The 27,037-nt window shown below is 38.5% G+C and overlaps 1 protein-coding gene across 5 annotated transcripts in view; it reads left to right on the top strand.

Moving 5' to 3' along the window:
- ralgapa2 (Ral GTPase activating protein catalytic subunit alpha 2) overlaps window positions 1-26,773 on the top strand; it is a 483,733-nt gene extending 456,960 nt beyond the window's left edge. For 4 of the 5 annotated variants that reach the window (XM_067989407.1, XM_067989404.1, XM_067989406.1 and 1 more), the window contains one exon: window positions 19,701-26,773. In XM_067989407.1, coding sequence (XP_067845508.1) covers window positions 19,701-19,855 — 155 coding nt within the window. In that variant the 3' untranslated portion in view covers window positions 19,856-26,773. Of the gene's footprint in view, window positions 1-2,786; window positions 2,827-19,700 lie in introns of all 5 variants that reach the window. The other variant, XM_067989405.1, reaches the window with a different exon arrangement.
- The last annotated feature ends 264 nt before the right edge of the window (window positions 26,774-27,037 follow it).

The raw sequence follows: 27,037 nt of genomic DNA, 5'->3' as shown, positions 1-27,037 counted from the left end.
CTATCAGAGAGGTTACACTTAATTTATGGTGATGTCATCTTTGCATTTCCATTTTTCAAGTGAATTTTAACCTATATTTTTTAAATCTGAATTTACTCACAAACAATGCCATCTGCCAAACATTCTTAAACATGGTGTTATGAAGAAATCCAATTTGTAAAACTGAACTTTCAATGTATAGATTTTTGTAATCAAATGTTGCCTTGCAAGCTTGACAATCACTAGGGGGCTATAATTAAGTCACCTCTTGTTGAACGTACTGCAAAAAAGAGGGATTGTGGCATCTCCCTGCTGGCCAAAAACTGTTGCTAGAAGCAACACAAGAATAATACATGATGCAGACCATTAACACATAGTTTATAGTGTGTTTTATATTGTCATTTGTAAACACGATCGCTGCAATTTATATGAAACAGTTCAAACTGCTGTGCAGATTCTCCCAGACGTGCAATTGGTGGTGGTTTAAAGAACCCACTTTAGTTGGATCCAGGATCCACCTTTTTGGGAAACCAGTATAGTGGGACATTAGTATACAAGTGTACCCCCTATTGAAATTTCCAGTTTACTAAATAGTAGTTGAGTTCCACTTTGAACAAGTGGTATGCCTTGATTAGTGGTAGTGGCATTGGTTGTAATCACTCATATTGTTATTCTTTCATCAACTGAGTCTGGACAGGCTGCACAGACTGGCGCTGCACATTCCCACTCACCTGCTGCCTGACCCCAACTCCCAGGCAGCACATGGCACTGTAGTATCGTAGTTTCACAATCACAGTCATCACTGCAGCGATCTGGTGAAAGACAGTACCCACTGGACTAGGATGTATAGAGAAAAATAGCTTGAATTTATACAACCTTTCACAACCTCAGGCCGTCCCAAAGGGCTTCAACAGCCAATTAAGTATTTTTGAAGTGTTGTAATGCAGGGAAACGCGCCAGCCAATTTGCACACAGCAAGATTCCACAAACAGAAATGAAATAAATGACTAGATAGTCATTTAATGATAGTGGTTGAGGGATAAGTTTTGGCCAGGACACTGAGAATTCCCCTATGCTTTTTCGAATAGTGCTGAGGGAGCAGACGGGGCCTTGGTTTAACATCGTACCTGAAATACCAATGCTTCTTATTCCAAATCCAGCTTTATTTTCAATATTAAATTAACAACATATCAGTACTTGAGGAATGAGCTGTATCAGGAATTAAACTATTTTTCTAATAATTTCAGATAAAAACAAATAAGTTTTGTTTAAAATAGGCTTGCTATGGCAGACAAGCTAAATATTTTAGCAAGTACTATTTATTTTCAATTTATGGATTGCTTTAAACAGTGCCATATGAAAATTTGAGGGTTCATAATACTCATCATAAAAAATCAAATCTACATCTTTCAAGTAAACGTTTTAATTACTGCAATTGATGCAAATAACAGAGTTAACCTACAAGAAACTTACCCATCACAAATGTCCAGTAAAGAGCTCAGTGGTTATGCATTGCTAAAGGGTTAATCCTACACTACTCCACTGAGCACCATGGTTCGTTACTTTTAATTACATCTTAACCAAGACAGCAGCTTGGTTGTTCAGGTTTTGTTTTTACAATTATTTGTGGTTCATACATAATGCATGTATGAAAGCTGCAGCTAGGGTAAAACAAAGCCGATCCGATTTCATATGTCCTGGTGTTACCAATGTGTTCTGCCTAAAAGAGATGATTCAAAATTATATTTTGTGTAGCATTGAGCAGAAAGAGCAAAAAAAAAATCAGCCCTCTGTTGTTGATTAAAATGCCTAATTACCGTTGTTGTTATGAAGTTTTAACAGCGCACAGTAGAAATCATTATACTCTGGCATTACAAAAGCCCTCTTCACAATTGCTCAGATTGGAGTGTGCTGAAATTACACAGCAGTGCTCCACTGCTATTCCCAAGAGGGAAGATGGCTTACAACTGACAAGTATTATTAATTATCACTTTCTTTTCATAACACAGTACCCTGTTTAATTGTTTACCTGGAAGTTGCATGTGTTATTTTCATATGTTTTCAATGTGACAGTTTTTTTTTGCCATCATCGAAAATATCTCTCTGCAGCATGGTAGAAATGTGGCCTCCAAATTTTAGTGCAGTTTTAATTTTAAAAGTTCAGAAAATGCTTTTAAATATGTAGGTGTACACATTGATGTGTGGTGGCTGTGTTTGGAGCAACTGTAAATTACATACAGCTGTTTATATCCTTTTATAAACTGTAGTTTATTATAGTAATATTTCTACATGCTTTATTTAGATTTTTGTAATTATCTTTTTCAACAAACATCTAATAGGAAATTAATATTACACAGAAACTAGACGATGAGCAAAGACTACCCTTTGTATGTCATCTAGAGTTGATCATACCAGTTTGTGATTTGTACAATAAATAAGTTTACATTGCAATGCTTTGTCCTGAGCTAATCTTCTATAAAAAGAATGACATCTCTCATGATTGAGAGTATGAGATAGGAGTTAATAAATTCAAATTATTTTGTTACTTCCAATTCAAAAATCCTTTTCTATAATATATCTCAACTTTAATTGTGAGTTTGTGACGGTATACATTAGTGCTTTAATTCTTGGTGAAAATTATTGCCAGACATTAATAAAGCTCCTTTCAACATTTAAATCGAATGAATGTTTTGCCTCAAAACCACCAAGTTTAAATCCTCCAAAATTATTTTATCATGTTTTTGGTCAGAACTACGATGTTTGTATTCACTTAATTTTGTATTTTGTCTCTTTTTCTTTCTCTCCAGATTTAAATATTTAACAGTCTGATTACAGTTATAGTTAAAGGTAAGGCTGTCACTACATTGGTCACAAAGACTATATCTCACAAGTTTGTTCACTGCACTTTACTAATAAGCTTGTCCTTTATGTTACTAGCAAAAATAGCCTCGCTATTCCTTATCACAGCTCCTAATTAGAAGTGATGCGCTTTGGAACAAGTGGTGCTGGGAATTAACACCTGACTAGGTAGCTGCACTAACAATACTGCTGTACTAATGGTACTTCCCTGTTTCTGCATGTCTGAGCTTTAACTGAAAGCTAATACTTTTGCCTGTGCGCCTGAGGCTGAATCTGACACTAACACCTGCCATATTGGAGAATGTCTTTGTCACTCATGCTTTTGTTTGAATTGCTTCAGGGGACCAATGAGAGTTAAGTCCATTTATGTTTTGTTTTTTAAGCACCACGCAATTGGATTTTGAAACTGGATAGATAAGAAGTGGCACGTGCTGAGCCGGTCTTTTGAGCCAGCTTGGCTTAATAAGTAGTTTGAGGAGGGCAGATTGCTGAGCCTGGGTTTCTGAATGGAACAGCTGGGGGAGGAAGGAAATACAAAAGAGAAGGAGACAGAGTGGCGTAAACCTGGAGAATTGTGGGTGGGGCTTTGGACACAGGGAGCAGGCCGACCACACGCCAGGTGTGACCTTTTCTAGCTCGTTGGTTCTGCTTGTTTGTCTGGGCAATTTAAAACTCACTGATAGAAATGAGGAATGTGACAGTCTGCTTGCTGCCGGCCAGAAGTAGGAGGGGTCTGGCTGAAGCTGATGGACTACATTGATTAACCCTCTAAGGACTACGTTAGCATATTAGCACCTTATCTAAGAGCATGACAGGTGTAGGAGTTTTCAAAGATGGTAATGTGTTTCATGCTACATTGACATTTTTTTGTAATATTCATCATTATTCTTAATTTAGTCGCTGAGTCCATACAGCAGATGTCGCCGAGTCAAAAAGACTCCAAACAACAAAGGCAATGTGTAGACAGTTTGTAGGAAATTTTCAAAAAAAACACAGTTGCATTATTTGGAATAAGAATTGATAACTACTGTGTTCATGTCATTATAGAGCTGGATAGTTCAGTGATCAGTGCACTAAAATCCACTTAATCAGACTGGGCAAGAGGAGAGCTGCAGCTGTTAAGTGTTGTTTGGTGCCAGCAGCACTTTTTGACTCTCTTCACGTGAGGATTTTTTTTTAAATGTTAAGTTTTGTCAAATATATCTTTGCTAATGTGCCATTTTATACCCTTCGATATAAAGTATTTATATTCACTGTTACAGTTGTTCTTGGAAAAATCATCTTTCTAATTGGTTTGGAAATATAATGGAACAGATTACACTTACACAGGCTCTTTCACCTGAGCAGGAGGAGTAGAATAAGGGAAAAATCCTTTTTCAAACAGCAGTTTCTCAGCTGATATTTTGTAAGAAAGAAATGACAGAAGAAGATATTTAACATGGCCTCATTGCATTTCAAGCTGTAAGTTAATTTAAAAAGTCTAACAAGCCATTGATGTGCTGTGTCACGTAGTCTAATCCACTACTCTGCTCGATTTCCAATCTCAGCCGTGGTTCTATGAGGAGAAGGCAAGCAGAGATCCTACAGGGGGAAGAGAAGGGCTGATTTTTGTCTGATTACACTCCTGTGAAGCGCCTTTAGATGTTTTACTGCATTAAAGGCGCTATATAAATGCATGTTGTTGTTTTTGTTGATTTTAACTCGGGACAGTGTTCTCGCTTGGGGGTTTGAGATGGTGGCTCAGCAGATTTTAACTGCTGGGCCTCTTCTGAAAGCCGCCAGTCAGCTGCTCACCCATTGTGGGCGGAAAGGGGCAGCTGGCAGATACCGAAGAATCCGCCCGCCGACATCTAGAGAAGACTGCCGACAGCAGGGTAAGTCGCAGGATGGGAGGGTTCTGAGGGTCTTGCGGCTGGGGGGGGCGGGGGGTCCCCAGGACAACAAAGGCCCAGACTCTCCTGCTCTTCCTAGTCTCACTAAGGAAAGTTTTTTCACTTACCCTCAGTGGCCTTGCCAGCTTCCCGACAGCTTTATCCGGTGAGGCAGCCACGGCAACCGCTTCACTCAGGAGCGGGTTAAAATCTCATCAGACACCCACGTACGTCACGGGACCCCACGTTTATTAATGAGGCACCCACCAGAGTCCAGTGGGAGCCTCATCCGTGATCAAAACCAGTGGCATTAACATGGGGAATCGGCAGGAAATGGCGCCACTTCATTTTAACTGCTTCCCTATTCCTCTCCCACCAATCAGGGAGAGTTAAAATTCTCCCGAGAGGCTACACTGGAGTGCAGTTGCACACCCCTAGTAACCAACTTAAAGGCAGTATTGGCAAAAGGTCTGAGAACCCAACCTTTCAGCTGCAAAAGGTGCGTCCACCAAGAAGGAACCAAAATGACAGAAAAAAATGGGGTGGGTGGGAGGAATTAGTCAGTAACATATTCTGGAGAAGTAACAAATAAAATGAACAAGAAACATCATTTAAAGCAATTTCTGTTAACTATTTATTGGTGAAATATTTTATTCCTTTAGAAATGGTCAAAACAATTTACATAGCCTTTAAAGATTTTTATATTTTTAACTGTTCATTGTAAGTTAAAAGAGCAGTATTCCTTGGCACCAGGAGATGTTGGTGGTAACATTGCTGATATTGTAGTTATGCTACCAGCAATCTGCCATATTATGATACATCCACTTCAAACTGAGTAATACTGTAGTTCCCTCTGCCAAGGGTACTAGTTTGAATGTGAATGGGTTGAACAGACTGCAGTCATACTTTGCACCCTACTGCCTGACCCTGTTCTTACTCAGTTCAAGGGGCATTGACGAATGCGATAGGCTCAGTATCATTTCTGTTTCTGCAGTTGGCCCAAGATGGGAATAGTGCAAAGGGATGAGAGACCTACTGGATTAAAGAATTAATACCCTAATTATTTAAATATTAGCACTATTTTAATGAGAATTTTTTTTTAGTGCAATGAATTTGTATTTGTTACAAAGAAGAATTTTAAACACACAGCTTTTTTAATAGCAAGTGTGATCCTAGAATTTAATTTAGGTATTAAGCTAAAATAATTTTAACTATTCATATATGAACGAAGGCTGCTGAACTGCCAAGTGCACTCTGGGTTGTGTAACTAATTATATTTATTTAAATTTCTGATCCTTACCAATGCTTCCCACATAATGAGATCCCAATATCAACTGTGCTATCAGAGAAGCAGCTGAATGGATAACAGGCACTTTCCCAACAAAGATAAAATGGAAGAATAAGACAAAGTGGGCGACATTCCTGCATCTCCTAGTGGCTAGTTATAAAACGACACTGGTTGAGGCCCAAGAAAAAATCATTGAACCTAACTGAGGAATGGCTTACGGATTTTTTTTTAATCATGGGATGGAGGGAAAAATGTTAATAATTTCCAGACTTGTACCATGTAATAATATTTAATATTGTAATTTGGTTGAGATGAATATCCATGCTACATTATTTTAGGGGGCTTCCTTGTGATGGAGTAGCCATCAGCAGCACTAAAAATGGTAAATGGTGTTATTTCCATCTTTTATAAATTAACGAATTTGGAGGGGAGAATATTTTGCCATTTACGGGATTCATGTTCTGATGAGCACTAATGGCTCCTTTTCTTCCCCCATTAGTTTTATTTTACCCTTCCACAAGCTGTATAATTTACATCAATCATGCAGCACACTTTTAAGGCATTACTGGCCTGCAGGGCAAAAAATTGTGATTGGCTGGAATGAGGAATGATTTGTTAAATTACCAAATACCTGATTAACTACATGTGAACAAAAATGTGAACAAAAAAGTGTTGTCAACTCCTGGGTCAGGAGCCTGGAGCTAATTTGGAGTACTTGGCTGGAGATTCAGTTGTTAACTTGTACTTTGCAATCATCGGAATAGCTCCTCACTAAATGTAGGCCTGGGATCCAGTTGTGTGTGTGTGTGTGTGTGTGTGTGTACATGCATGCAATATTTTAAATTATGCAGATATTTTCTTCCTCTCTGGTGTGGCCACTGCCACTTTCTGATTCCACGGTGTCACTGCAGCCGCTTTCTAAACTCATGCTGGTGCTCCCAGTCATTCAGCCTGCCCCTCACCTGAACTACTCCCTCCTCAATGCTGCCAGGCCTCAGAATCTTCCCCTCAGTTCTGCCAAACTCCAAAGTCCCTCCCTCCCCAATGTTGCTACATCTCAAGGTGCTCTTCTCCCAATCCTAGTGTTGCTATACCCTTCACCTCCCCAGTGCTGCCAAATCCCAGGATCCCCGCTCACTGCTACCAAACTGTAGTATCCCATGCAATGCTTCCAGATTTGAGGACTCCTCTCCCATTGCTGTCAAACCACAGACACCCTCTTCAGTACTCCCAGCTTCGAGGCTCTGCTCACGTGTTCAGAAACCTTCCATCCTGCAGAATAATGACAGATCCCACATTTAAGTCTCCTCCACTTCCACTACACTCATTGAGTAGTCCCAGACACGATCCATCTGTGCCCCCCATCGCATGGCAGCCCCCCTGAGTGCTCACAAATCCTGTTCTCCCACATGTACAACACATTCCCACCTGTGGTGGCACTGCAGCACATCAACTGGTATGGGGGGTAGAGGAGGTTGTAATTAATTACAATCACAAGTTTACGTAGCCATTTCCATTATAAATGTGCGCGGGTAGGAATTTCTAATGGAATAAGTTGTCAAGTAGTCCACATAGACATAAGATTTTTAATATTTTGTATAGGTAATGACTTTTAGCAAAAACTATTAACAGCTAATTGACTTTGAACTTTGCTGCTGGCACCAAGTTAGGAGGTATGGCAAATTGTGATAAGGATTGCATAGAATTTTACAGCATAGAAACAGGCCATTTGGCCCAACTGGTCTGTGCCGGTGTTTATGCTCCACACGAACCTGATTGTGAGGGCTTGTCCTGTGGTTTTGGTAGCAATGGGAGAGGGCATAGATAGGTTAGCAGATAGGTGGCAGATGGAATTTAATGTAGAAAAACGTAAAGTAATATATTTTAGAAGCAAGAATAGGAAAAGCAAATACACCTTAAATGATAACATTTTAAATAGCTTAGAGGTCCATAGGAGTAGAGAGGGCAAGGTTGAGCGGGTGGCTATGAATATGGGAAGAAGAGTTTATATGGAGGAAGAGTTTAAGGAAGAACAGGAGGGCAGTGAAATCAGAGGAGAGAGGGCAAAGTGAGTCCTGATGGCAATTGAAATCACCGAGGATAAGGATGCAGAGGTTGAGGGAGGAAAGGAGGGAAGATATCTCGGTGAGAAACTCAAGGTGGGACTTGAGGTGGAAGTAGAGAACGAGATGATTGGGTAGAACAAGGTGAGGTGCTGAAAGGAGGAGAAGATACTAGAGGTGTTGGGGAAGAAACCAAGGTGAGATTTGGTGATCAGGGTGAAATAAGCTAACTCAGCATAGAATAGAGCAGAGATCAAACAGGGGACCTTCATGATCTATATTATCTCCGTACCCCACAGATGGTGCATTCACCCAATGAGCCACTGGGAAGCTGTTATCCATATTTTTAATTATATTCAGGACTAATAATTTTAGTGACTGAGCAGTCAAATTTTGCTTTTTTTATTATGCAGGATTTTTAACGTGTTTTGAGATCACATTCTGCAATTCTGTCTGTTTGTACTTGGGCCATTGGCTTATAGTGATTGAATAAATCAAATTCTATTTTCTGTGCATCCATCCATCTTTCCATTGCAAGCCATACATCACTGGCCTTGATTATATTTAAATTAGCAAGTAGCACAGAACTAAAAAGCCTTTACCCGGTCATTGTTTAATCTATGCACCAGTAAGATGATGCAAATGTTGCAGTCAGGTAACTGCACTTTTTCAATGCCAGCTCCAAACTAAATGTTTTAAAAAGTATGTATACACATGCCAACTACCGAAACCAAAACATATTTGCACCCAAATGCCAGCTGAAAATATATTATCTGATTAGATATTCTGAAACATTACCCTACCTGTATAGAAAAAAAATGTAGAGGTAAAAAGGAAAACAGCAAATGCAGCAATCTCAAGTGAAAACAGAAAATGGTGGAATTACACAGTAAGTCAGTTGGCACTGACTGGGGAGTTTCACCTGAAACAGTGATCTTTCTCTTTCAGACAGTGATCAACTTGCTGTGCGTTTGTAGCACTTTGTTTTTTTTTAAATGTCTATACTAAAGATTCTGGAGCTTATTGACATTCCATGGTACTTTAGTTAGTTTCTGACCAATTTATTGATCACACATAGAAAGCTCTTGCATTTTAACAAACTTATTTGTAGTCTGCTTTAGCAGTTACTAAATAACAGTACAGATGTTTGGTATAAATACATATCAGGTTTCATTCAGCTTAAGCTAAGGGGAATAAATGATGTTTATCTAACCCCTAGCACCTAATTGTAGCGTAACAAAGGGGCTGAGTAATTAGAGTTTGTACGAGGCAGATTGCAGGTGGAATTATGATATTTTATGAAAGGAAGCATTTATCAGTTTGTGGTTATCATTCGTCTATTCTGCAGCTGTTGCCCCAGCAGTCACTCATTTTTTGGATCACAGAGTGTTTCAAGGTTGATTGCATGGCATGAGTAGCCAGAAGGGAAGTTTGACTGATGGAATGTGCAAGTATAAAAGGCTAATGGAATGTTGTGGGTGGTTAAAACTAACTAGGTGTGGCTGCACTACATATGCTTGCCTGTATGTGCCACATCGCTTCTAAGTGCAATCAGTCTCTTTGTTGTGAAGGATCTTGCATGGAAGTTGCTCGTGCTTGCCTGGTGGGGGTGAATTAGTGTTCTTCGGACCATCTGCCAGCCCATTAACTACAGGACCTAACAGGCCAAAAACAGTAGAGTGAGGGAGGTCAGTGCTTTTACACTTAAAGTAACAAGTAGATGCTCAGCATAACGGATCAAAAAAACCCTTGAATCTCAAAAGCCACATTTTTAGGATATGGATGAGTGCAGTCGAGAGCATTCACTCTGTACTGTAGCCTTGCACTTCAGTTGGAAAGCAGGCACAGCAAATAGAAACTCAGCATCAATAAAGTTTTGTTCCTTTGATTCCTTTGGAGTGTTTAAGGTGTACTACATCATAGCTGTTTTTTAATCTTATTTTTTTATGAATTAAATTGTAGTATGTAAGATGCACAGTTATTATTCATTAATTGAACTTCTGATTTGAGAAACGATTTTTGAACAGAGTGAACAAATTTGCACAATAGGACGCAAACTTGATGAACAAGCACCTATGGATTCCAATTAAAATGCTTTCTACAGGATAGCAAACAGCGAGATAATAGAGGCATTTATGTGTCGCTGCAGCACCTGCTAATCATCTGGTTTGGAGCTTGCGTGGAACAATAGATGAGAAAATGCATGTTCCATGCTTGTACATCTGCAGATAGTATTCAGCCAAAATAACACGTTTTCCATTAAATTGTACTAATTACTGAGTATATTTGAATGAAAATATAAACCTATTTATTTTGTACTGTATCCTTCAACAGATGTTTACAATTTAACAATTATATAGTGCTTTTAACATCATAAAACATTCCAAAGTGTTTCACAGAGGTGAAAGTAACCAAAAATCACGAAATGAAGGATGAGAGTGCTGACCAGAAACAAGATCAAAGAGGTAGGTTTTGAGGAGGCTTTTGAAGGAAGAGAAAGGGAAATAGCAAGGTACAAAGGTTTAGGGAGAGTGTTGTCGTCTGGGGACAAAACAGGCTGAAGGCTCTGCAGCCGAAGGGGGAGTGAAGAGAAAGGGATTACGCAGGCAGGAGCATGGGGCTGAATGATGTTTCAGAGGTTGGGGGTGGGGGGTGACAGAGGAGAGAAAACAGGGATGAGGTTGTAGAGGTTTTTCCCAGAGCAAGAAATGTATGTGCTTTGCATCAAAATAGTGTAGATTACTGTTCTGGGAAAGCTGTGGCCAGAGTATCAATGGGTGTGCTGGAGGATACCAAAACCAGAGCAAAGAGAAATCATGGACTCAATTCTGGAGCAGCAGCAGGAGAGGAAGTCAGCAGAGGAGTAGCAGTGAGTGGATTAAGGCTTGAAGTAGTAGAGCAAGAATGTGCAGTGATTGATAAACAAGGACCAAGGATATAGGACAAGAGGAAGAGAGGAGGTTAGAGCAGGAATGGCAGCAGTAGACAAGAAAAATGAGGGAAAAGCCATTTTCAAGGAAGCAGCCGAAATGCACGTGTAATGGACACAGAAAAATGGCTATGGGTTATATATGCAAACTGAGTGAATTATGCACAATTATGATAGAGGACATTGTACAAAATCCACAATGGTTATCATAACAATCCAGGATCCATGGAAGTCAAAGAAATCTGGGCCTGATAATACAGAGAAGAAAAGATTCCGGGTCCTGATGATGGTTGAACAAGAGTCCAAGCGTTGAAGACATTTAAAGTCCAGGACAGGTGCTGGTTGAGCAAGGTCGTGAACATAGAGAAGAAAGGTCCAGAGCCTGGTGACAGCTTGGTACAGAGTTAGGTTTATTGGCTGTACCGTAGTCATGTTTGGGGCTTAGTAGGTGGAGTGGAGGTCTGGATCTGAATCAGGTAGGTTTGAGGTTGTGGCTGGCCAGCTGGCAATGGTAGAATCCAGGACTGACTGTCAGAAACCAGGGCCTGGTCTTTGGCTGGCTGGAGGTCGAGGTACAGGGCCAGATTGGACAAGTGGTTGGGGGCCCAGCTGGCGGAGGGCTTGGTTCAAGACCCAGTAAGGAACTGGGGCCTGGCTAGTTTGAGATGTATCCACTGGCGAACCTCCAGTTCCCTTTCATCAAGCTTTTTTGTTAACTTAAAGGAGCATTAGTTGAAACGTGAGAAAGACTGGGGAGAGACTGCAACCTCCACAGCAGATTTAATGGCCTTTTCTGTTTGAAACACCCTTCGAGAGGTCAGGCCCCAGGGGTCAATGTGCCTCCTTCACCGGAGACCACTGTCCGCCAACTGCTTTCCACCGAGCCTGAAGCCACTCCTTCCATTGACCTGAGACTTAAATTAGACAAAAATGTCTCTGTTACCAATGAGTAGAGTTTTTACAGCAGTAGCTGGAAGATTGTCTGATAAGTTCACTCAAAACACAATGTAACCCAGCAGGATACTGAATTTGAAAGATAGTCTCCCACCGCTATTTGGAGGCAGACAATAGCTGGGTCATATCCAAGACCATCAGAAATATACTGGGTAGCAGCAGGCTAACAAAGTACAGCAACGGCCTTCACCTTGTTACAACCTGCGACCCGATGGTTAATTGTATATTTATTATTTTATAGTCTGCTTTAAATGAGGGGAGGGCAGATGCTGCCTTTCCTGTCAGATTGGCTACCTGCAAATCAGAAGGGTTAAAAAGGATTGTCTTGTATAATAATGAGTGAAATATTTATAAAATGTATAGTTTTATAAAGGAATTGGGTCATTGGTCTGACTGATGGATGATCTTCCAGCAGTATTTTTCCATGATAAATGTCATCCGGTGTCTCAAATCGTGTCTGCACTGTGAATTGTCTAGTAGTTTCCACTGACTACAGGCTGCAATATCATTGTTAAAGTAAAATTTTTGTTTTGATTTTAATACAAGTTTGCAACTTTATAGTCAAATAGATTATACCTATTTTTAAAATATTTTTTATAATAATTGTCCCGATGTGTTTTGTGATTAACTTTTGACTTGAATGACTTACCTTGTAGAAACTATCCAAAACATACATGCCCTGGCACCGTCAGTTGAAAGTTTAGGGAGGGGAGAAATGTGATCCATGCTTCACAAGATGTTGCAGGATTCTTATTTGTATCTCCCATATAAAAATTCCTCACTGACCTTCCTGAATTTCCATGTTTATCAAGGTAAAGACAAACATTGATTGTCTACGGATGCATAAGCTGTGACTGATGACGTGAAGTGATACTTTATTAACTTTTTTGTTTTCAAAAATTGAAGATTGGCAGAATCAATAAGCAGCTAATGATATCCCATTAGTCACGATTGCTCTGACATTATATTTTGAAATGACTACTTTCAGGTCTATATGTGAACAACCCACAAAATACTTATTTGGGCACAAACGTGGATAAGATGTGATGATAGACAGCCCCCTGTAGTATCCCAGGAAATAGAGGTTGATCTGAGGATCTCATCTTTCAATCTGTTTGCTTTGTGTCCGTTCTTAGCGCAATACAGATTCGCTGTCCACTATTGTTATTTAATCACAGTTTCAGTTGCAGTTAGACCACCATGTTTTTTGCAGCTTTCAAACTTGCTGCCCTGGATGAAATGGCTACTGTCATCCTGTTGCACGCTGGAGTGTCTTATGAGGATACCCTCAAACAGGCTTGGTTTCAGTCTTTGCAAAATAATTCCCATCCTCTCCTGAAGGTGCTGACTCTTGCTAGGATTTGAGTAGCACACCCAAGTAGCCAGTCTTCATGTATAAACCTAGACAGTGAGTGTTAACAGGCGCTCCAACTACAGAGGGCATCACAGCTGATCCTGGGCTATATAGCTTCATACTACACTGGGTGGTATCTTTACCTACTAGATGATCAGGGGCTGTCTCGGAGAAGCTTGAGTGTACAGACAATCAGAATACTGCATTTCCAAAGAGTCTTCTCAAATAGTAACTCTGTTTTGTCACAATTAGAAACAAAGTCAGCAAAAATAAAATTAAGAGAGAAACATAGAATTAAAGGCTCCCATTTTTATAAAGCATCAAACATTTAGTTCATACAACAACTTGCATTCATATAGCGCCTTTAACATAGTAAAACTTCCCAAGGCGCTTTACACGAGCGTTACCAAACAAAATTTGTCACCAAGCCACATGAGATATTAGGACAGGGGACCAAAAGCTTGGTCAAAGAGATAGGTTTTAAGGACCATCTTAAAGTAGGAGAGAGAGGCGGAGAGGTTTAGGGAGGGAATTCCAGTGCTTGGGGCCTAGGCGGCTGAAGGCATGGCCACCAACGGTGGAGTGATGAAAATTGGGGATGTGCAAAAGGCCAGAGTTGGAGGAGTTTAGGAGGATTGTAGGGCTGGAGGAGTTTATTACAAAATAAATTAATATTTTTTTCATGGATTTTGCTTATTCCAAATACTTTAAATGAGAAGTTACAACAAATATAAATTCATACAAACTTCATAGTCCAATTTTCAGCTGCAGCAAAACTAATTGCCTCTCCTTACTGTGTAAGCAATTTTAACAGAATTTCCACTGAATCAGAAGCTTCGTGTCATCTTCAAAAAGGGAACACTTTTTAAAATGCAGATGTGACAATGTCCTGATAAGTTATTTTTTTCACATTTTTCACTCATGCTGCCAAATCCAACCTGCAATGTTAGTGAGGTAGTTTCACCAGTAGGCAGTGGTGCCACTGAGTTTTCAGAGTAGGATTTCAGTTGCTAGTCTGAACATAAACAAGGTATAAAATCAGTGCCTGTAACTCTGATACCTGAAAGCAGCTTGTGTTACCTGTACGTATTGTTTTTCCTTTGATTATTTTGTTTAGACTTTGAATGCCAAGAAGAATGAAATTTTTAGGCATGGTATTAAAAGTTTCATTGGTATGTTGTTATCATTTAAAGAAGAACTAAAATTGTAGAACGTGACACAGAAGTTCACCTGAGCTGCTATTTTGTACTGTGGAGTTGGGAAGCAGTGTGATCACTGATAGCTATTGACACTGCTCATGCTATAGGTTCCACCTACTTCCCATAACATCTGTTCACTGTAACGTGTCATGTTAGTAGTGGCTTGCTGAAATCAGTTTGCTCAGTGCCGTGCATGCGGCATGTCAGGTAATAGTAGCATACTTTAAATTTGTTTAGTGTTTCTTACCCCCCAGCCTTCAGATCACCCAATGGCATGTACCATTCCCCAGCCAAAAAGGTAGCAAGGCATCTTTTTACCCCACAAAGGAACATATTAATAGAGCTAAACAAACTAAATTATCCAATTAGGAAATAATTTTAACAGGACAGTAGTTGGGGAAACTAAAAAAACATTTTATTTTGAATACTGCTTCCATAAGCATCAATGTTTTCTTGTGCTGTGAAACTGCATCCAAACCATACTAGAATGAAATGTGATCTCAGCAAGAAATTACAAGCTCTTCATATAAATAATCCAATAAAGAAAAAAGTCTCCTTATCATTTGTGTAAGTGGTTGATATTTTTTCCTCTCCATTTCTGTAGATTATATGTAACTGATAATCGCTTCGGGTTTCCTGAGCTCTTTCATTGCTTATACTAAAGACTGATCATACGATAACTTCACAAACATTAGCTAGTACATTCAGGAAGCAATGATTTCAAAAAAGTCTTTCCTCTGTTCTTTTCTTCCCTATGGATTTTCTCTTCTCCCCTCCGCGCCCCTCCCAACCCATCTCTCAAGTCAGTCACCACTCCACTGAGTTGCACACAATCCACTTAGTTTGCTGAATAACACAATACACTAACTGAACTTTATATAAAAAATATAACAGTTAATGTGATATTCTTTACGGTAACCCAAAAACAGATCTAGCAAACAGTTTCTGCTCAATTTAAAATATAAATTATGCATTCAAGAACCTGAATATTTTATTGTGCTTCAACCATCACACTACATTTTTAAATGATTTCCTTTGACAATTTTCCAAACAATAAGCTTGGTAATAGTGAATACAGAAATCTCTTTATTCAGATTATTAAAAGAACAAAGAGTTATTTTGCCAATATTAAGCTTCATTCTGTTAATATATCTGTTTTTACAGCAAAGAACTTGAACCTTTCCTTTTGAATTTGCTCACGGGCATAATGATTTAGGAAAGCTTTTACTGCTTATTTTAAGAACTGGAAAAATGTCATCACTACAGTTTCCTCTGTTGGCTTGTGAAATCCTTTCCTAATCAAATACTCAAGCTTGTTTAGCTCTACTAGTCTATTTGTAGAGTAAAAGGCTGCCTTCCCATCCTTTTGGTTAATTAATGGAGAACACCATTAAGAGAGGGATGAAGTAACTAAACAGATGTGGAAAGATGAACAGTGAAAATAGATCTATGACATCAAAAAAATCTGATATAACAACTGTTTCTAAGGAATTCTCAATGTTAAAGGTGATATAAACAACCTAAAATGAGTTAGATTGTGAGAAAGTACAGAGGGTTTTTTGGAATACAGTAAAGGAGAAGCTGAAACTGATCTGAGCTGAAAACAACTGACAGATACATATTTGGGACTGAGTAGAGATGATGGATCCTGGTAATAGTGAAATGTTGAAGGATATGCACAAGCTTGTGATCTTTGTTGAAACAAATACTGTTTTCCTAACAAGTGAACAAATGCCCATCTAGCGCTACTGTACAAGAAACAACACCAACATTCACATGGATAACTGCTCTCAGTATCTCACTCATTCGGGTTTGATTTGTACTATGGTGCCAATAGCCAAGCCAAGCCTTTCCCATACCTAATGCTTGCTTCAACAACCCAGGTTTGGCAACTGTTTACTATTTGTGCTTTTGAATTTCTCAATGAGAGGGCAAGCTCCCAAGCGATAACACTTTCTGGGAGGGTGAAGCCTTGTTACTGGTATGCAGGGGAGCCTTTATGGAATGATTTGGAGATGCAGCAAAGATATGTCTTGTCCTTACATAAATATAGAGTGTTCCTTAATCACTAGCACCTAATTTAGTACTGCTCCAGCCATCATCTTGTGGAGGACATCTTTGCAACGTTGTAGAGGGTTAAGTGAGTCCATGACTAAATAGGAAATCAATATTTATCACTGGGTAGATGCCAACTTTGTAGAAAACTGAAGTTTCTAACTGTGACAATAAGAATAAGCTTTTTGGACAATTTGCACTCTTCAACCAGCTTTCCCATCTACTTTGCTACTTTTTTGCCCAGTGTAATTTGAATGTGACAGCCAAAGCATTTTGTCATCCCTGCTAAATTCAGCTAAAACACTTGTGCAAGATCCATATGAACCTCAACATAAAGGCAGTCCAAAGCCGAAGCACTGAGCTGGTGTTAGACAAGGAAGGTCCCCACTAGAACAGATATTCACCCTTAATATGGATTGCACAGCTCTACCTTGAATACAGGTCAAATTTAAGATGTTTATAAAATTTCAGGATGCATTTCCCTCAAACAGCCAAGGGGAAAGGTTTATTATTGAAAAGCTGTGGGTAAATACACCACCTGGTATGGTACTGGACCATGCAAACCAGAAAGGTCCCAAGCTCAATTCCTGGTCTGTGTTGATTTAAATGAACTAACCCAGGATAGTACTGGCACAATAATTAGCCTTGTTCCCCCCTGATTAGGAAGCGGCAAAATCCAGGGTTAACCTCTCCAGACCACTGTCCAGTGGCTTTCTCCGGAAACCGTGTATATGTGAATGCTGAGTGAAGACACAATTGGACTTGGTGTGATACCCCTCTCAGTAAAATTGCCATTTTGCTCATTGCCTAGACTCTCTTGCATAGATTGGCTATTTGCCTCGTCAATCAGATTGACTGTTAGTGTGTAACATTTAAATATAGGATAAAGCTTAAATATTTTCACCAACAAATGTGACATCTTCACTAAGTGTGAGGAGTAGGTAGGGATGGAGGTGAAGAATGGTGACTGTCTTGATATCAATCTATTTTTTTAAAAAGTTGTCTTTACAGATTAGGTATTTGGAATTGCTGGGTGTGCACTGGCTAACCCTGTCAACTGTTTAATTTACAGAGACATGAGTTTGAATTTAGCGCATGGAGGATCACTGATAGATGGTAAAAAGTTTAAAATAATGAATTTGGGACTATCTTAGCCTACTTTTCTGATGGTTCTGAGTTTGTAACACAAGACCCTACCTGAATGTCACACTTAAGTCAGCCATTGCTTTCAGCACCTCTGAATTCTGATTTATTATAGGAAATTGTAGTTGGAAGAGATTCAATTGAAAATAATCTGAAAGAAATGATCAAAATTGAGACAGTTGTAAGGACAAAATTGTATAAAGCAGATCTATTCTAAAAGACTGTTATTGGAAAGGGGACTCGCAAAACATTGGGTCTTGAGTATTAACAGCACAGCGTGGCTCTGCAGAGAAATTGAGCTCAATTAACTGCATTTTATTTCATCATTGTTTCTCTTGGGGCGGCCATTGCTTCTCCATCCTGTTGTAGATTCTGAGAAGATGATCATCATTATTGCCAGTTTGTGCTCTGGTACTGTGCTCTATAACACTTTCTCAAGAGTTTTGATTCATTAGAAGATCTATTTAATTGATGAGCAATTTATTTTTTTTATTCATTAGAAGATCTATTTAATTTATGAGCCTTTATTTTTCCTCCTGTTTCAGAGGTCTGCTCTCTGTTATCAGCTATTTAATCTGCCGGTAGGTACTTTCAGCTGTACAGCTACTGAATTCAGAAACAGAAGGGACCAGTTTCATCTGTAGATTCCAGATTTCTATCTCTATCTCTATCTGTAATCTCCCCTTTTTTGCAAATAAACTGAAACAATGCACAATTGACAAGTCTTGTTCCAAATAGATATCCTCAAAACATTTGAAATTACTCCAAAATATTACGCTTTCTTCTGCCACTCGTTGCAAATGTACTTGTGTAGACTAACCCACGGAACGAAATGGGTATCAATTCTCTTTAAATAATGGGTGGAATCCTAGATTCTGTTTAACATGTATAACTTCAGTGGTCCAAAAGTTACTAAGACCATTCAGATTATTGCTAATCCTAATGTCTTTAATTGCCATGAACATCTCTCAAAAGGTTGATCAAAATTTTATATTATCCTAATGCCAAAAGCTTAAAATATATTTGAAATAGACAAATGACCTGGACACTATTCCCTGTGACTATTTCACAAGAAACCCTATCCATTTTATTTTTTCCAACCACTGCTGCAAGTAAGTTAAGAAAACTCAAGGTGTAACATTATGCTCGTTGCAAATTACAATTTTTCATGGATTCTTCTGTGCTAATAGGCTCGATGACAGAAATGTCTGTCATGATAATATAATTCTTGTACTTCGTTATACAACAACCTGGGGTCGAGTTTCCTTTTGTTTCCACTAATTATTTCAGCGCAATCTGGGCGTAATCTGCCAAACCAGCGCAGAAGATCACGTAAGTGACTAATGCCCAAAATCAGTTACATTCATGTTTTCTGCTGGTTCGAGATTCAACTCACCTAAATCAGGCCCCGCCTACAAAACTGACCTTGTCCTCCCAGGTCGAAATTGCAAGATTGCGCGGGTTCAGGAAGGCTCTTCAAATTGCGCTAATTTTCTTTGGCGCACAGGCACTAGTAGGCAAGTTTTAAGTTTTCGCATATCAAAAAATATTTAATTTAACTGACTAGTGTACACCAATGAAACTATTAAATGGTTCAGTATAATTTTTTTTAAAAGTCATTTTCAGTGATTTTTAAATCAAGTTACTCACAGGTGGAGGACTGGACACTCTTATTAAAAATGCTTATTTTTGCTGATAATCCCATTTTCAGCTGCATTAATAACACTGTACCAGGTTACCACTCTTAAATACATCAAGAAATGTTTTTTTAATGGAAAGAAAAAAAAGAAACAATTACGTTCTGTTATGCTGCCCGATTGTGCTGGTTAATGGAAGATTTTGCATTTGTGATTACGCAAATGAATTTTAGCAGAAACTTGAAGCCCAACCTAACTGGTGCAATTTCCCGATTGCGCCCAAGTGGAAATTCTACCCCTCAATGTTCTTTAAAATTGATATAGATTTGAAACAGCAAATTAATTCACCCATTTTGTGCCATTTTTCAGGTTCTCTTAATGGAAGTCTAAGCACTGAAATGCCCAAAGCTGTGGGATCTGACCCTGCAGATCATGCCTCCCCACCACTGCCACGTGCCACAAAAAGCAAAGTCTCTGGGAAACTTCGCCGCTCTGCCAGTTCTCTGAGCAAATCTTCAAACTGAAGAACTTTACATAGACAAGTTGTAAGCTGAGGCTTGCTTTTCAGCCTCCTCATTTTTCTACCAATTTTCTGTCCTTAAAATAACACTCACTTTAGATGGGATTTGAACCCTCCTTCTTTCTTTGATGTAAATTTGAATTTCAGAAGCCAGGTATAGAGAAGGAATGGTGTTAACCTGATTGTCATTAGAAGATGCCCAAACTTGGTTGGCTCATTTAATGTGCAAATGGCAGCAATATGGAGGAGATAAGAGAAGTTGTTATGGTATACGGGCAATATGACAATGCCTTCAGCCATCTTTGGGTGGATGCATGTTGTCGTGCCCATGCCATAACAACGGTAACTATGGCATGTGATATCATTTACAATGTGATGTCATTGCTGGCTGCCTAGAGAGGCCACGTGATGATGACCGCACTCGGAGACTGTCATACAATGGTATTATATTTAGTGCAACTCTGACAGACTGATAATCGGACTCAGCTTCCTCATCTGTGATTGTGGCATTGAGTTATCACAACACCAGGCACTCCAAACCACGAGTTAGAGTCACTGCCATTTAATGTTTTCAATCAATATTATACCATGTGGGGAAAGGGATGCCCGCTCGTTATCAGCTGAATTGTACAGGAGCGCTACCCAGGAATCCTACTAGGATTTTAAAAACCAGAAGTGAAAGGTTTATATAAAACGTTCAGCTGTAATTCCTAATATGAAAATTGTGCTACGCAATATGTGCATGTAAGGATGTTTACCATGGCCTCTTTTTTGGCTCACCTGCCCTCCAGCCGCCACCTGGCTCCTTTCTCATATTCCTGCTCCTTAATTCCATAAATGTGACTGTTATAACACTCAAGTATAAGATAGTAGCAGTTTAGTAAATTACGTAGAATTGTAAGTTAGTGGAAACTCTGATGCTGCTGCGGACTTGTAGAGTGTGTAAAGCACCAGAGCCAGTGGAGCAACCACTGAGCCATTCACCCACACGTCACATAGTCTCTCTGCATTTGATTATTTTCATCATGTTTGAGTGACCATGTACAGGGAAAGCAAAGAGAAAAAGCTTTTTAAATTATCTTTTTATTCTGTTCTTTGTAAGACAAGCTTATGACTAAAATCAAAGAAAGAATAACGTTCAGATTTCCACATAAGGCAAGCTTTGCCCTTTTAAAATATATGTTGATCTTAAAATATTTTGCTCTTACAAGTTACAAGCACAAATATGACAGGAGGATGATACAAAACAAGTATCTGAGCTAATTTGGAGATGAAACAATATCATACATAACTTATTTAATACCTATGTGGTGCATTACTGTACAGAGAAGGTTTATCTGCAGTTCTGACAAGTTTTCAACCTGGAACTGTTAATTGGGTGCCTCCTGCACAAGCCATATCTAAGTATAAATCATATACGTTATTAAAAAGTGAAACGTAAGTTAAAAGTTCTGGTTGGTCCAATCTTTCACCTTGTTTGTGTTGTAAGCATTCCCAGATATTTAGTTGTCATTTCAGTAAGGAATATGGCCACTGACAGTATAATACTTCTAAAGGTGCTACATTATGGAATCCATCATTCAGTCTTGGCCTGTTCTGAAAATTTTGAATAGACAGCCATCAGGTTGTTTTGGACTTTCACCACCCAAATACACTTTAAGCCACAGCTCCAAAGCACTGAATTGTAGGACCAGTTTCCTACTGTTTTCATCATTTGGATGCGTTAAACCACAAGAGAACCCAGAAGAAAAACCGCGTGTGTAGATACTTAATTTGGGAGCTTTTCTACTAAAGAAAACTTGTCACTTCTTGTGACTGGAAGATTGTGACAAATAGATCCGCAACTCCGTTAACATTTTGTATGTATGTGTTATTGCAGCTCATTTTATTTTGTACCATACTCCTGGAAAACTTTCTGTCTTCCTGCATGCTTCAATCAGCAATTGACATATGGGTTATCTGGACTATTTATTGCTCAAATTATGCCTTGTTGAGTATTCTAAGCAAAAGAAATGTAAGAATTTGATTTGATTTTCCAAGTTCTGTTGATGTCTACTAATGGGATTTTTTTGCGATGGGAACTTTAATGTTCTGAAGTGATGTTACTTATGTGTTCATCTGTGGATTATATGGCAGTACTGTTTCTGTTGTACTTGTTCTTTGTGTACCAGTTAAGTGAATGTGCTCTTTGGTTGTCAGATGTACAATGCTTTATTTTTATTATATATGTAAATATGGAGTAATATTTGATAAGCAGAATATAAAAAGTAGCCTTTGTAAGTTATGATTCAACTCCTTCATCTTGCTGTTGGCTTTAGTCAATTATTGTGCTCGTTTAAAAATACAGCCAGAGCCTCAGGTGATCTGCACTCAGCATATGGAGCATAAAATTTGAAATGCAGTCTTGCAGTGTTACAGTAATTCTTGTTTCACGTGGCATCCTTCCTTACCATGTTACAGCTAAAAATTGTACCTTTCTATAGAGCATCATTTGTAAATAATTAGTTGTCAGCTTAACTTAATTTTTATCTGTTTGCTTGATCTACAAACTTTAAAAAAAATCTTTCTCAATAAGAACATTCTTTGCTGCTTTTTTAAAATATGTTTTCTTTAAAAATGTGTAACTTTCTAATGATGAATATTGTAAAGCAGAATTAAAGAAGTGCGTATAGCCTTCAGACATTTCCTAATTCACAGTGTTCTCAGTCTGAACTTGAAAAATGTCACATGCTTCCTGTTTATTTTGATATTGAAATCCTCAGTTACTAAAAGGTTAAAAAGTGTCTAGCTAAAGACCAACTATATTTGAATGTGTATGTTCTTCCTGTCCTGATTATGGCTCAGTTTCTTAATTTATGCCCAAATATTTTATTCTACTTATGTCAACAAATTATTAGCCTCACAAATGGCTCAGAATTCATGGAATTATGGGAATTATGGTCCAGATATATTAACAATTCATCAGGAGAAATGTGATTTCAACAAAATTCAAATTGTCTGCTTATTATTTCAAGTTGAATCATAAGTTTTAGTAGAATTATTCCAATGCAGATGATGTCTTCCGTTAAGTGAGCAAACCTTCCATCTTCTGACTTTTCTTTCACGACATGTCAAGTGTCAATCACTATAGACTGTATATAGACATTAATCCCTTTGGTTAAAACTTCATTTCTAACCGAGTGCAATATGATACAGCAATATCTGAATTCTAGCTAGTTTAATTCAGAGGTTTAACTTGGTGACATTCAAAAGCAATAGAAAGTAAAAGACTGTTGTGCCTTTGTTGTCACAATTATATAACTCCAAAATACTGAGGTGCTCATCAGATTCTTTCTAACTCTTATTAATGTATAGGCAAATATTGCCTGCCGTTTTCTTCTAACACTGGACATTTTTTTAAATACATCAGTTGCCAAAGAACTCTTAAATTGCTCAAGAATGCCCTTAGTCATTAATTATTAGTCACTCCTATAAAGTTGTTCAAAAAGTTGCTTTATACCAGAAAAAACATACCCTGGGAAAGGTTGTAAAGTAATACCATTTTAGTGTTTAACTTAAAATACTTTCTATGTAAATTTAAAATAATACTCAGATTTTGTAGAACTGGATTAAGTATTTCCGAATTATTCTTGTCAAACAAAAGTTGCACTGGTTCTGTAGAGACACTGGTTTTGTGGCATTTCACCTTTAAATTGCCACCAAATAAGCTCCGAGGTCTTTCTTTTGGGCATGGGGAGGGGGTCGATGAAGAATTGCATCCGAAGTGAAAGTAATTAATCACGAGCAGCCATGTCTGGCCTGACTCTAAAACAAAACTTATAGCAATGAGTTATTTGACTAAAAGTGGATGTTGGTTTGCATGACTCTGTCATAAACTATAGTCTGGGCAACAGCGGGAGTCGTGTAGGCGGGGGAAGAGGTACCTCTTTTAACTCCCAGGCCTCATCTACATGGAGCCCACCCTAACCCGGCAGGAAGCATGAGCTGGTCAGCAGGCGGTACGGATTTCAGGTAGCAGGAGGCCGCCAACGGGCACCTGAAATAATGGTCCCTGGCAGTCAGGTAAATGCTTAGGAGGGAGGTCGGGAGGGTATTGCGGTCAGGAGAGGCAGAGTGACGCACAGAGTGGGAGAGGGAAACCCGGGGCAGAGGAGGCCCTCATGCTCCTCCTGGCCCACAAGGAAACCATTAAAAATGATTTACTTCTCTGGGCCACTTCTGTCCCCGAATCGGCTTGCTTACCAGGTTTAACTGGCAGGTCCAGCACTGGGCAGAACTGCTGCGATTTTTTTAGTTAAAATGGCATGGGGATCCACGTTGTGTCATTTTAACATATTCATGAGGTCCCTGCCTACTTGTGGGTGCCTCAGCTGTCTCCAAAACGTGCACAGTTAAATGGCAGCGGGCGGGAGTGCATCAAGAATGCAGCGTTAAGTACTCTCCGCTATTTTAACCACCCAGCTGCCCCATTCCCATCGGGCGGGCGGTGTTAAAATCGGAGCTGTTTAACTCTTCAAACAAATTTTTGGCAGGCAAAATGAAGACATAGCACAAGTCTGTTCATAACAAGCTGAAGTTTAATGTTCAAATGTCCCCGAACTTCCTCAAATTTTTCTGTTCAAATTGAAAAGTAATTAGTATTATTGCATATTTTTTCATGACTCATTGGGTAAAGGTAAGTAGTGCTGTATTTCATAATGCTGATTTTGTGTTCCTTTCTAAATATTATGTAGAAGATTTAAAGTATTTGTCGTGCAGCCTTGTATTTCAGTATATCTATATTTAGATTCTCCAGGTTAACCCAGTACCATCGACTGACTTCACACATTGTGGCTAATAGGAATATCAGAGTACATTTGAAAAGCTGTCTCTTGGCTACAACGCATTTCTATCACAAATCTAAATTATTTATGAACAGAATTTTGTTTATTTGTCATGCACTTCTATTTGATTGTCCTTTCATTTCTCCCCCTCCTGTCTCCCTCCCTAATCCAATTTCACTGCTGCCTACACTACTTGAGTTGGAGAAAGTAACGCTTTCGTAAAGTTCTGCCCATCAGCCTTCAACTACCAGTGAAATGTCTAAAAGCGATAAAAAGCTAGTTTTAAAACTTAATGTTCAAAAATTTGGCCCCTTTAATTGGTCCTGTGAAATCTTTAGAGTCTTTGTCTCCAGAAGATGGGATAAATTTTTAGCTATCCTTCTGGAGCATGTTAGCCTAGATAATCACCTTTGCTTCATCAGGCACCTTGCTACAAATGATTTGGCTAGCCTCTGCTGAGGGACTATATTCATCCACTACATCTATTTTTGATGCATCATTTTGTTGTAGTTCCATCCTTGTTATTACACCGTTCTCAATATTGGTCGTACTAATTTAATTGTTGTTCAAGTGATTTTGCTTTCTCTTGAAGGAAAAATAAATTTAATAATATGCAGTACCAACAGCGTGAACCACCTCTTCGAGGTGACCTTGTTCCTAAATATCAGACACCATCAGTAATATTATACAGCACATTTAGCATCAATACAGTGCAGTATAACTGGGGCATCAGATCTCGCCCAAGAAAGCTGGGTAGGCAGACTACCTTGTCAATGCTTTTACATAGCCATCTGTCAGAAGGTGTGCAGAAGCTTCCTGGGGATGACTCCACCACCTCTCTGGAATCACCTGATCCATATCATTGAGAAGCAGTTTGTTAATGCATCAGTTTCCTGTGCTACCAGCTACCTCTGAACAGAAAATGTCTTTTAACATGCACATCGTTCATTTCACTCATCTCACACCCAAAGATTGTCAAATTTTTACACTGTGTGAAACAATGTGTGTGTTTGCAGAATGACCCTTGTGCTATTATTAACTGGCATGTTGTGCAGAGAAAGCAATACTATCTTTACTCCCCCTCCACTTAAAGAAGCCTACTTGTGTATATAATATACCTTAAATGCCATTGTTTAATTAATTTAAAGACACAGAATTCCTATATTACTCTACAGAAACTGGATCTGTCTGAAATTTAGAGGAGTACATTTTTTCTTTATTTAAATATATCCTGCCTGTAAGGATCTCTAGGTAATTATAAATATATCCAAGTAAATAAAAGTAATGCTTATAACAATTATTAGTTTAAAATATAGAAATACTGCTGTACATCCAACCACAAAGTAGGATTAAGGTCTTGGCCCTTTTAATTGAATGTTTCGTGAATTTACCCTGCTGGACTAATCTTAGAGACCACTTAAAGAAAACTGGTGCCACACTGAGGTATAATGATTACCTTTTTAGAATTTTAGGAAATTCCTTTTGAACTGCAACCCATGGAGAGCATAAAAGAGGTATGTGCCTCTCAATATTAAAAACTCAATTGTGTCTGTAAAATATGGTGTAGAAAATATGATTTTTTAAAATCCAGTCATTTAAGTATGAAGATGCCTGTTGTGGTTGGTTGCCTCAATTTACTACTTGCTGCCTCGGTAGAATCATTGAAATAAGAAAGTGAAAATAGCCATGTGAGCCAGGCATTACAACCTGTGTCGCATTCAGGAGTAGCGCCTCTTGTCTTGTCTTGTTCTGCCTTGCCATATCAGCACAAACTGAATTAAGAGAAACAGCTGAATAACTGGAAGGAAAAATGATCTGGACACTTGCACTCAAACACTTACATGTTTGTTCAAAGTATCTTGAAACATTACAAATATTTTATCTTGCAAGTCTTTGTCATCAAATATGAATAAAATCAGCTAGTGTTGGTCTTTGATATTACATGAATAATTCATTTTAGAGGTTCTCTTTTTCTGTTTCTCAGACTGTAAAATATGGTTTATAAAAGGAGAAAGCTTGAGGATGCTTATCTGTATTAATATATCAAAAATGTTTTTAAGATGAAAGTTCAGGATACCTTTGTTATGTGAATTGTTATGAAGAGATTTCATTAAAAATTATGATTTCAACCTAATTGGTATTTTGTTTGAATATTAATTTTATTATTGCTGATGCAATGATGCTAAAGTTCCACTACATTTTAAAAAAAAAGAAAAATGATTTCCAAAATATTGAACTAATTGTTAAAATCTGTTTAGTAAAAGTGATGGGCTGTTGAAAGCAAATTTTAGTGATGCATTTTATCACTTAATGTCCATTTTCAAGATCTTATTGGTTAACATGACCATGTTTTTAAACAGAGG

The sequence above is a fragment of the Heptranchias perlo genome, chromosome 8 (assembly GCF_035084215.1).
Source record: "Heptranchias perlo isolate sHepPer1 chromosome 8, sHepPer1.hap1, whole genome shotgun sequence".
NCBI lineage: Eukaryota > Metazoa > Chordata > Chondrichthyes > Hexanchiformes > Hexanchidae > Heptranchias > Heptranchias perlo.
This window is presented reverse-complemented; position numbering and strand designations above follow the sequence as displayed.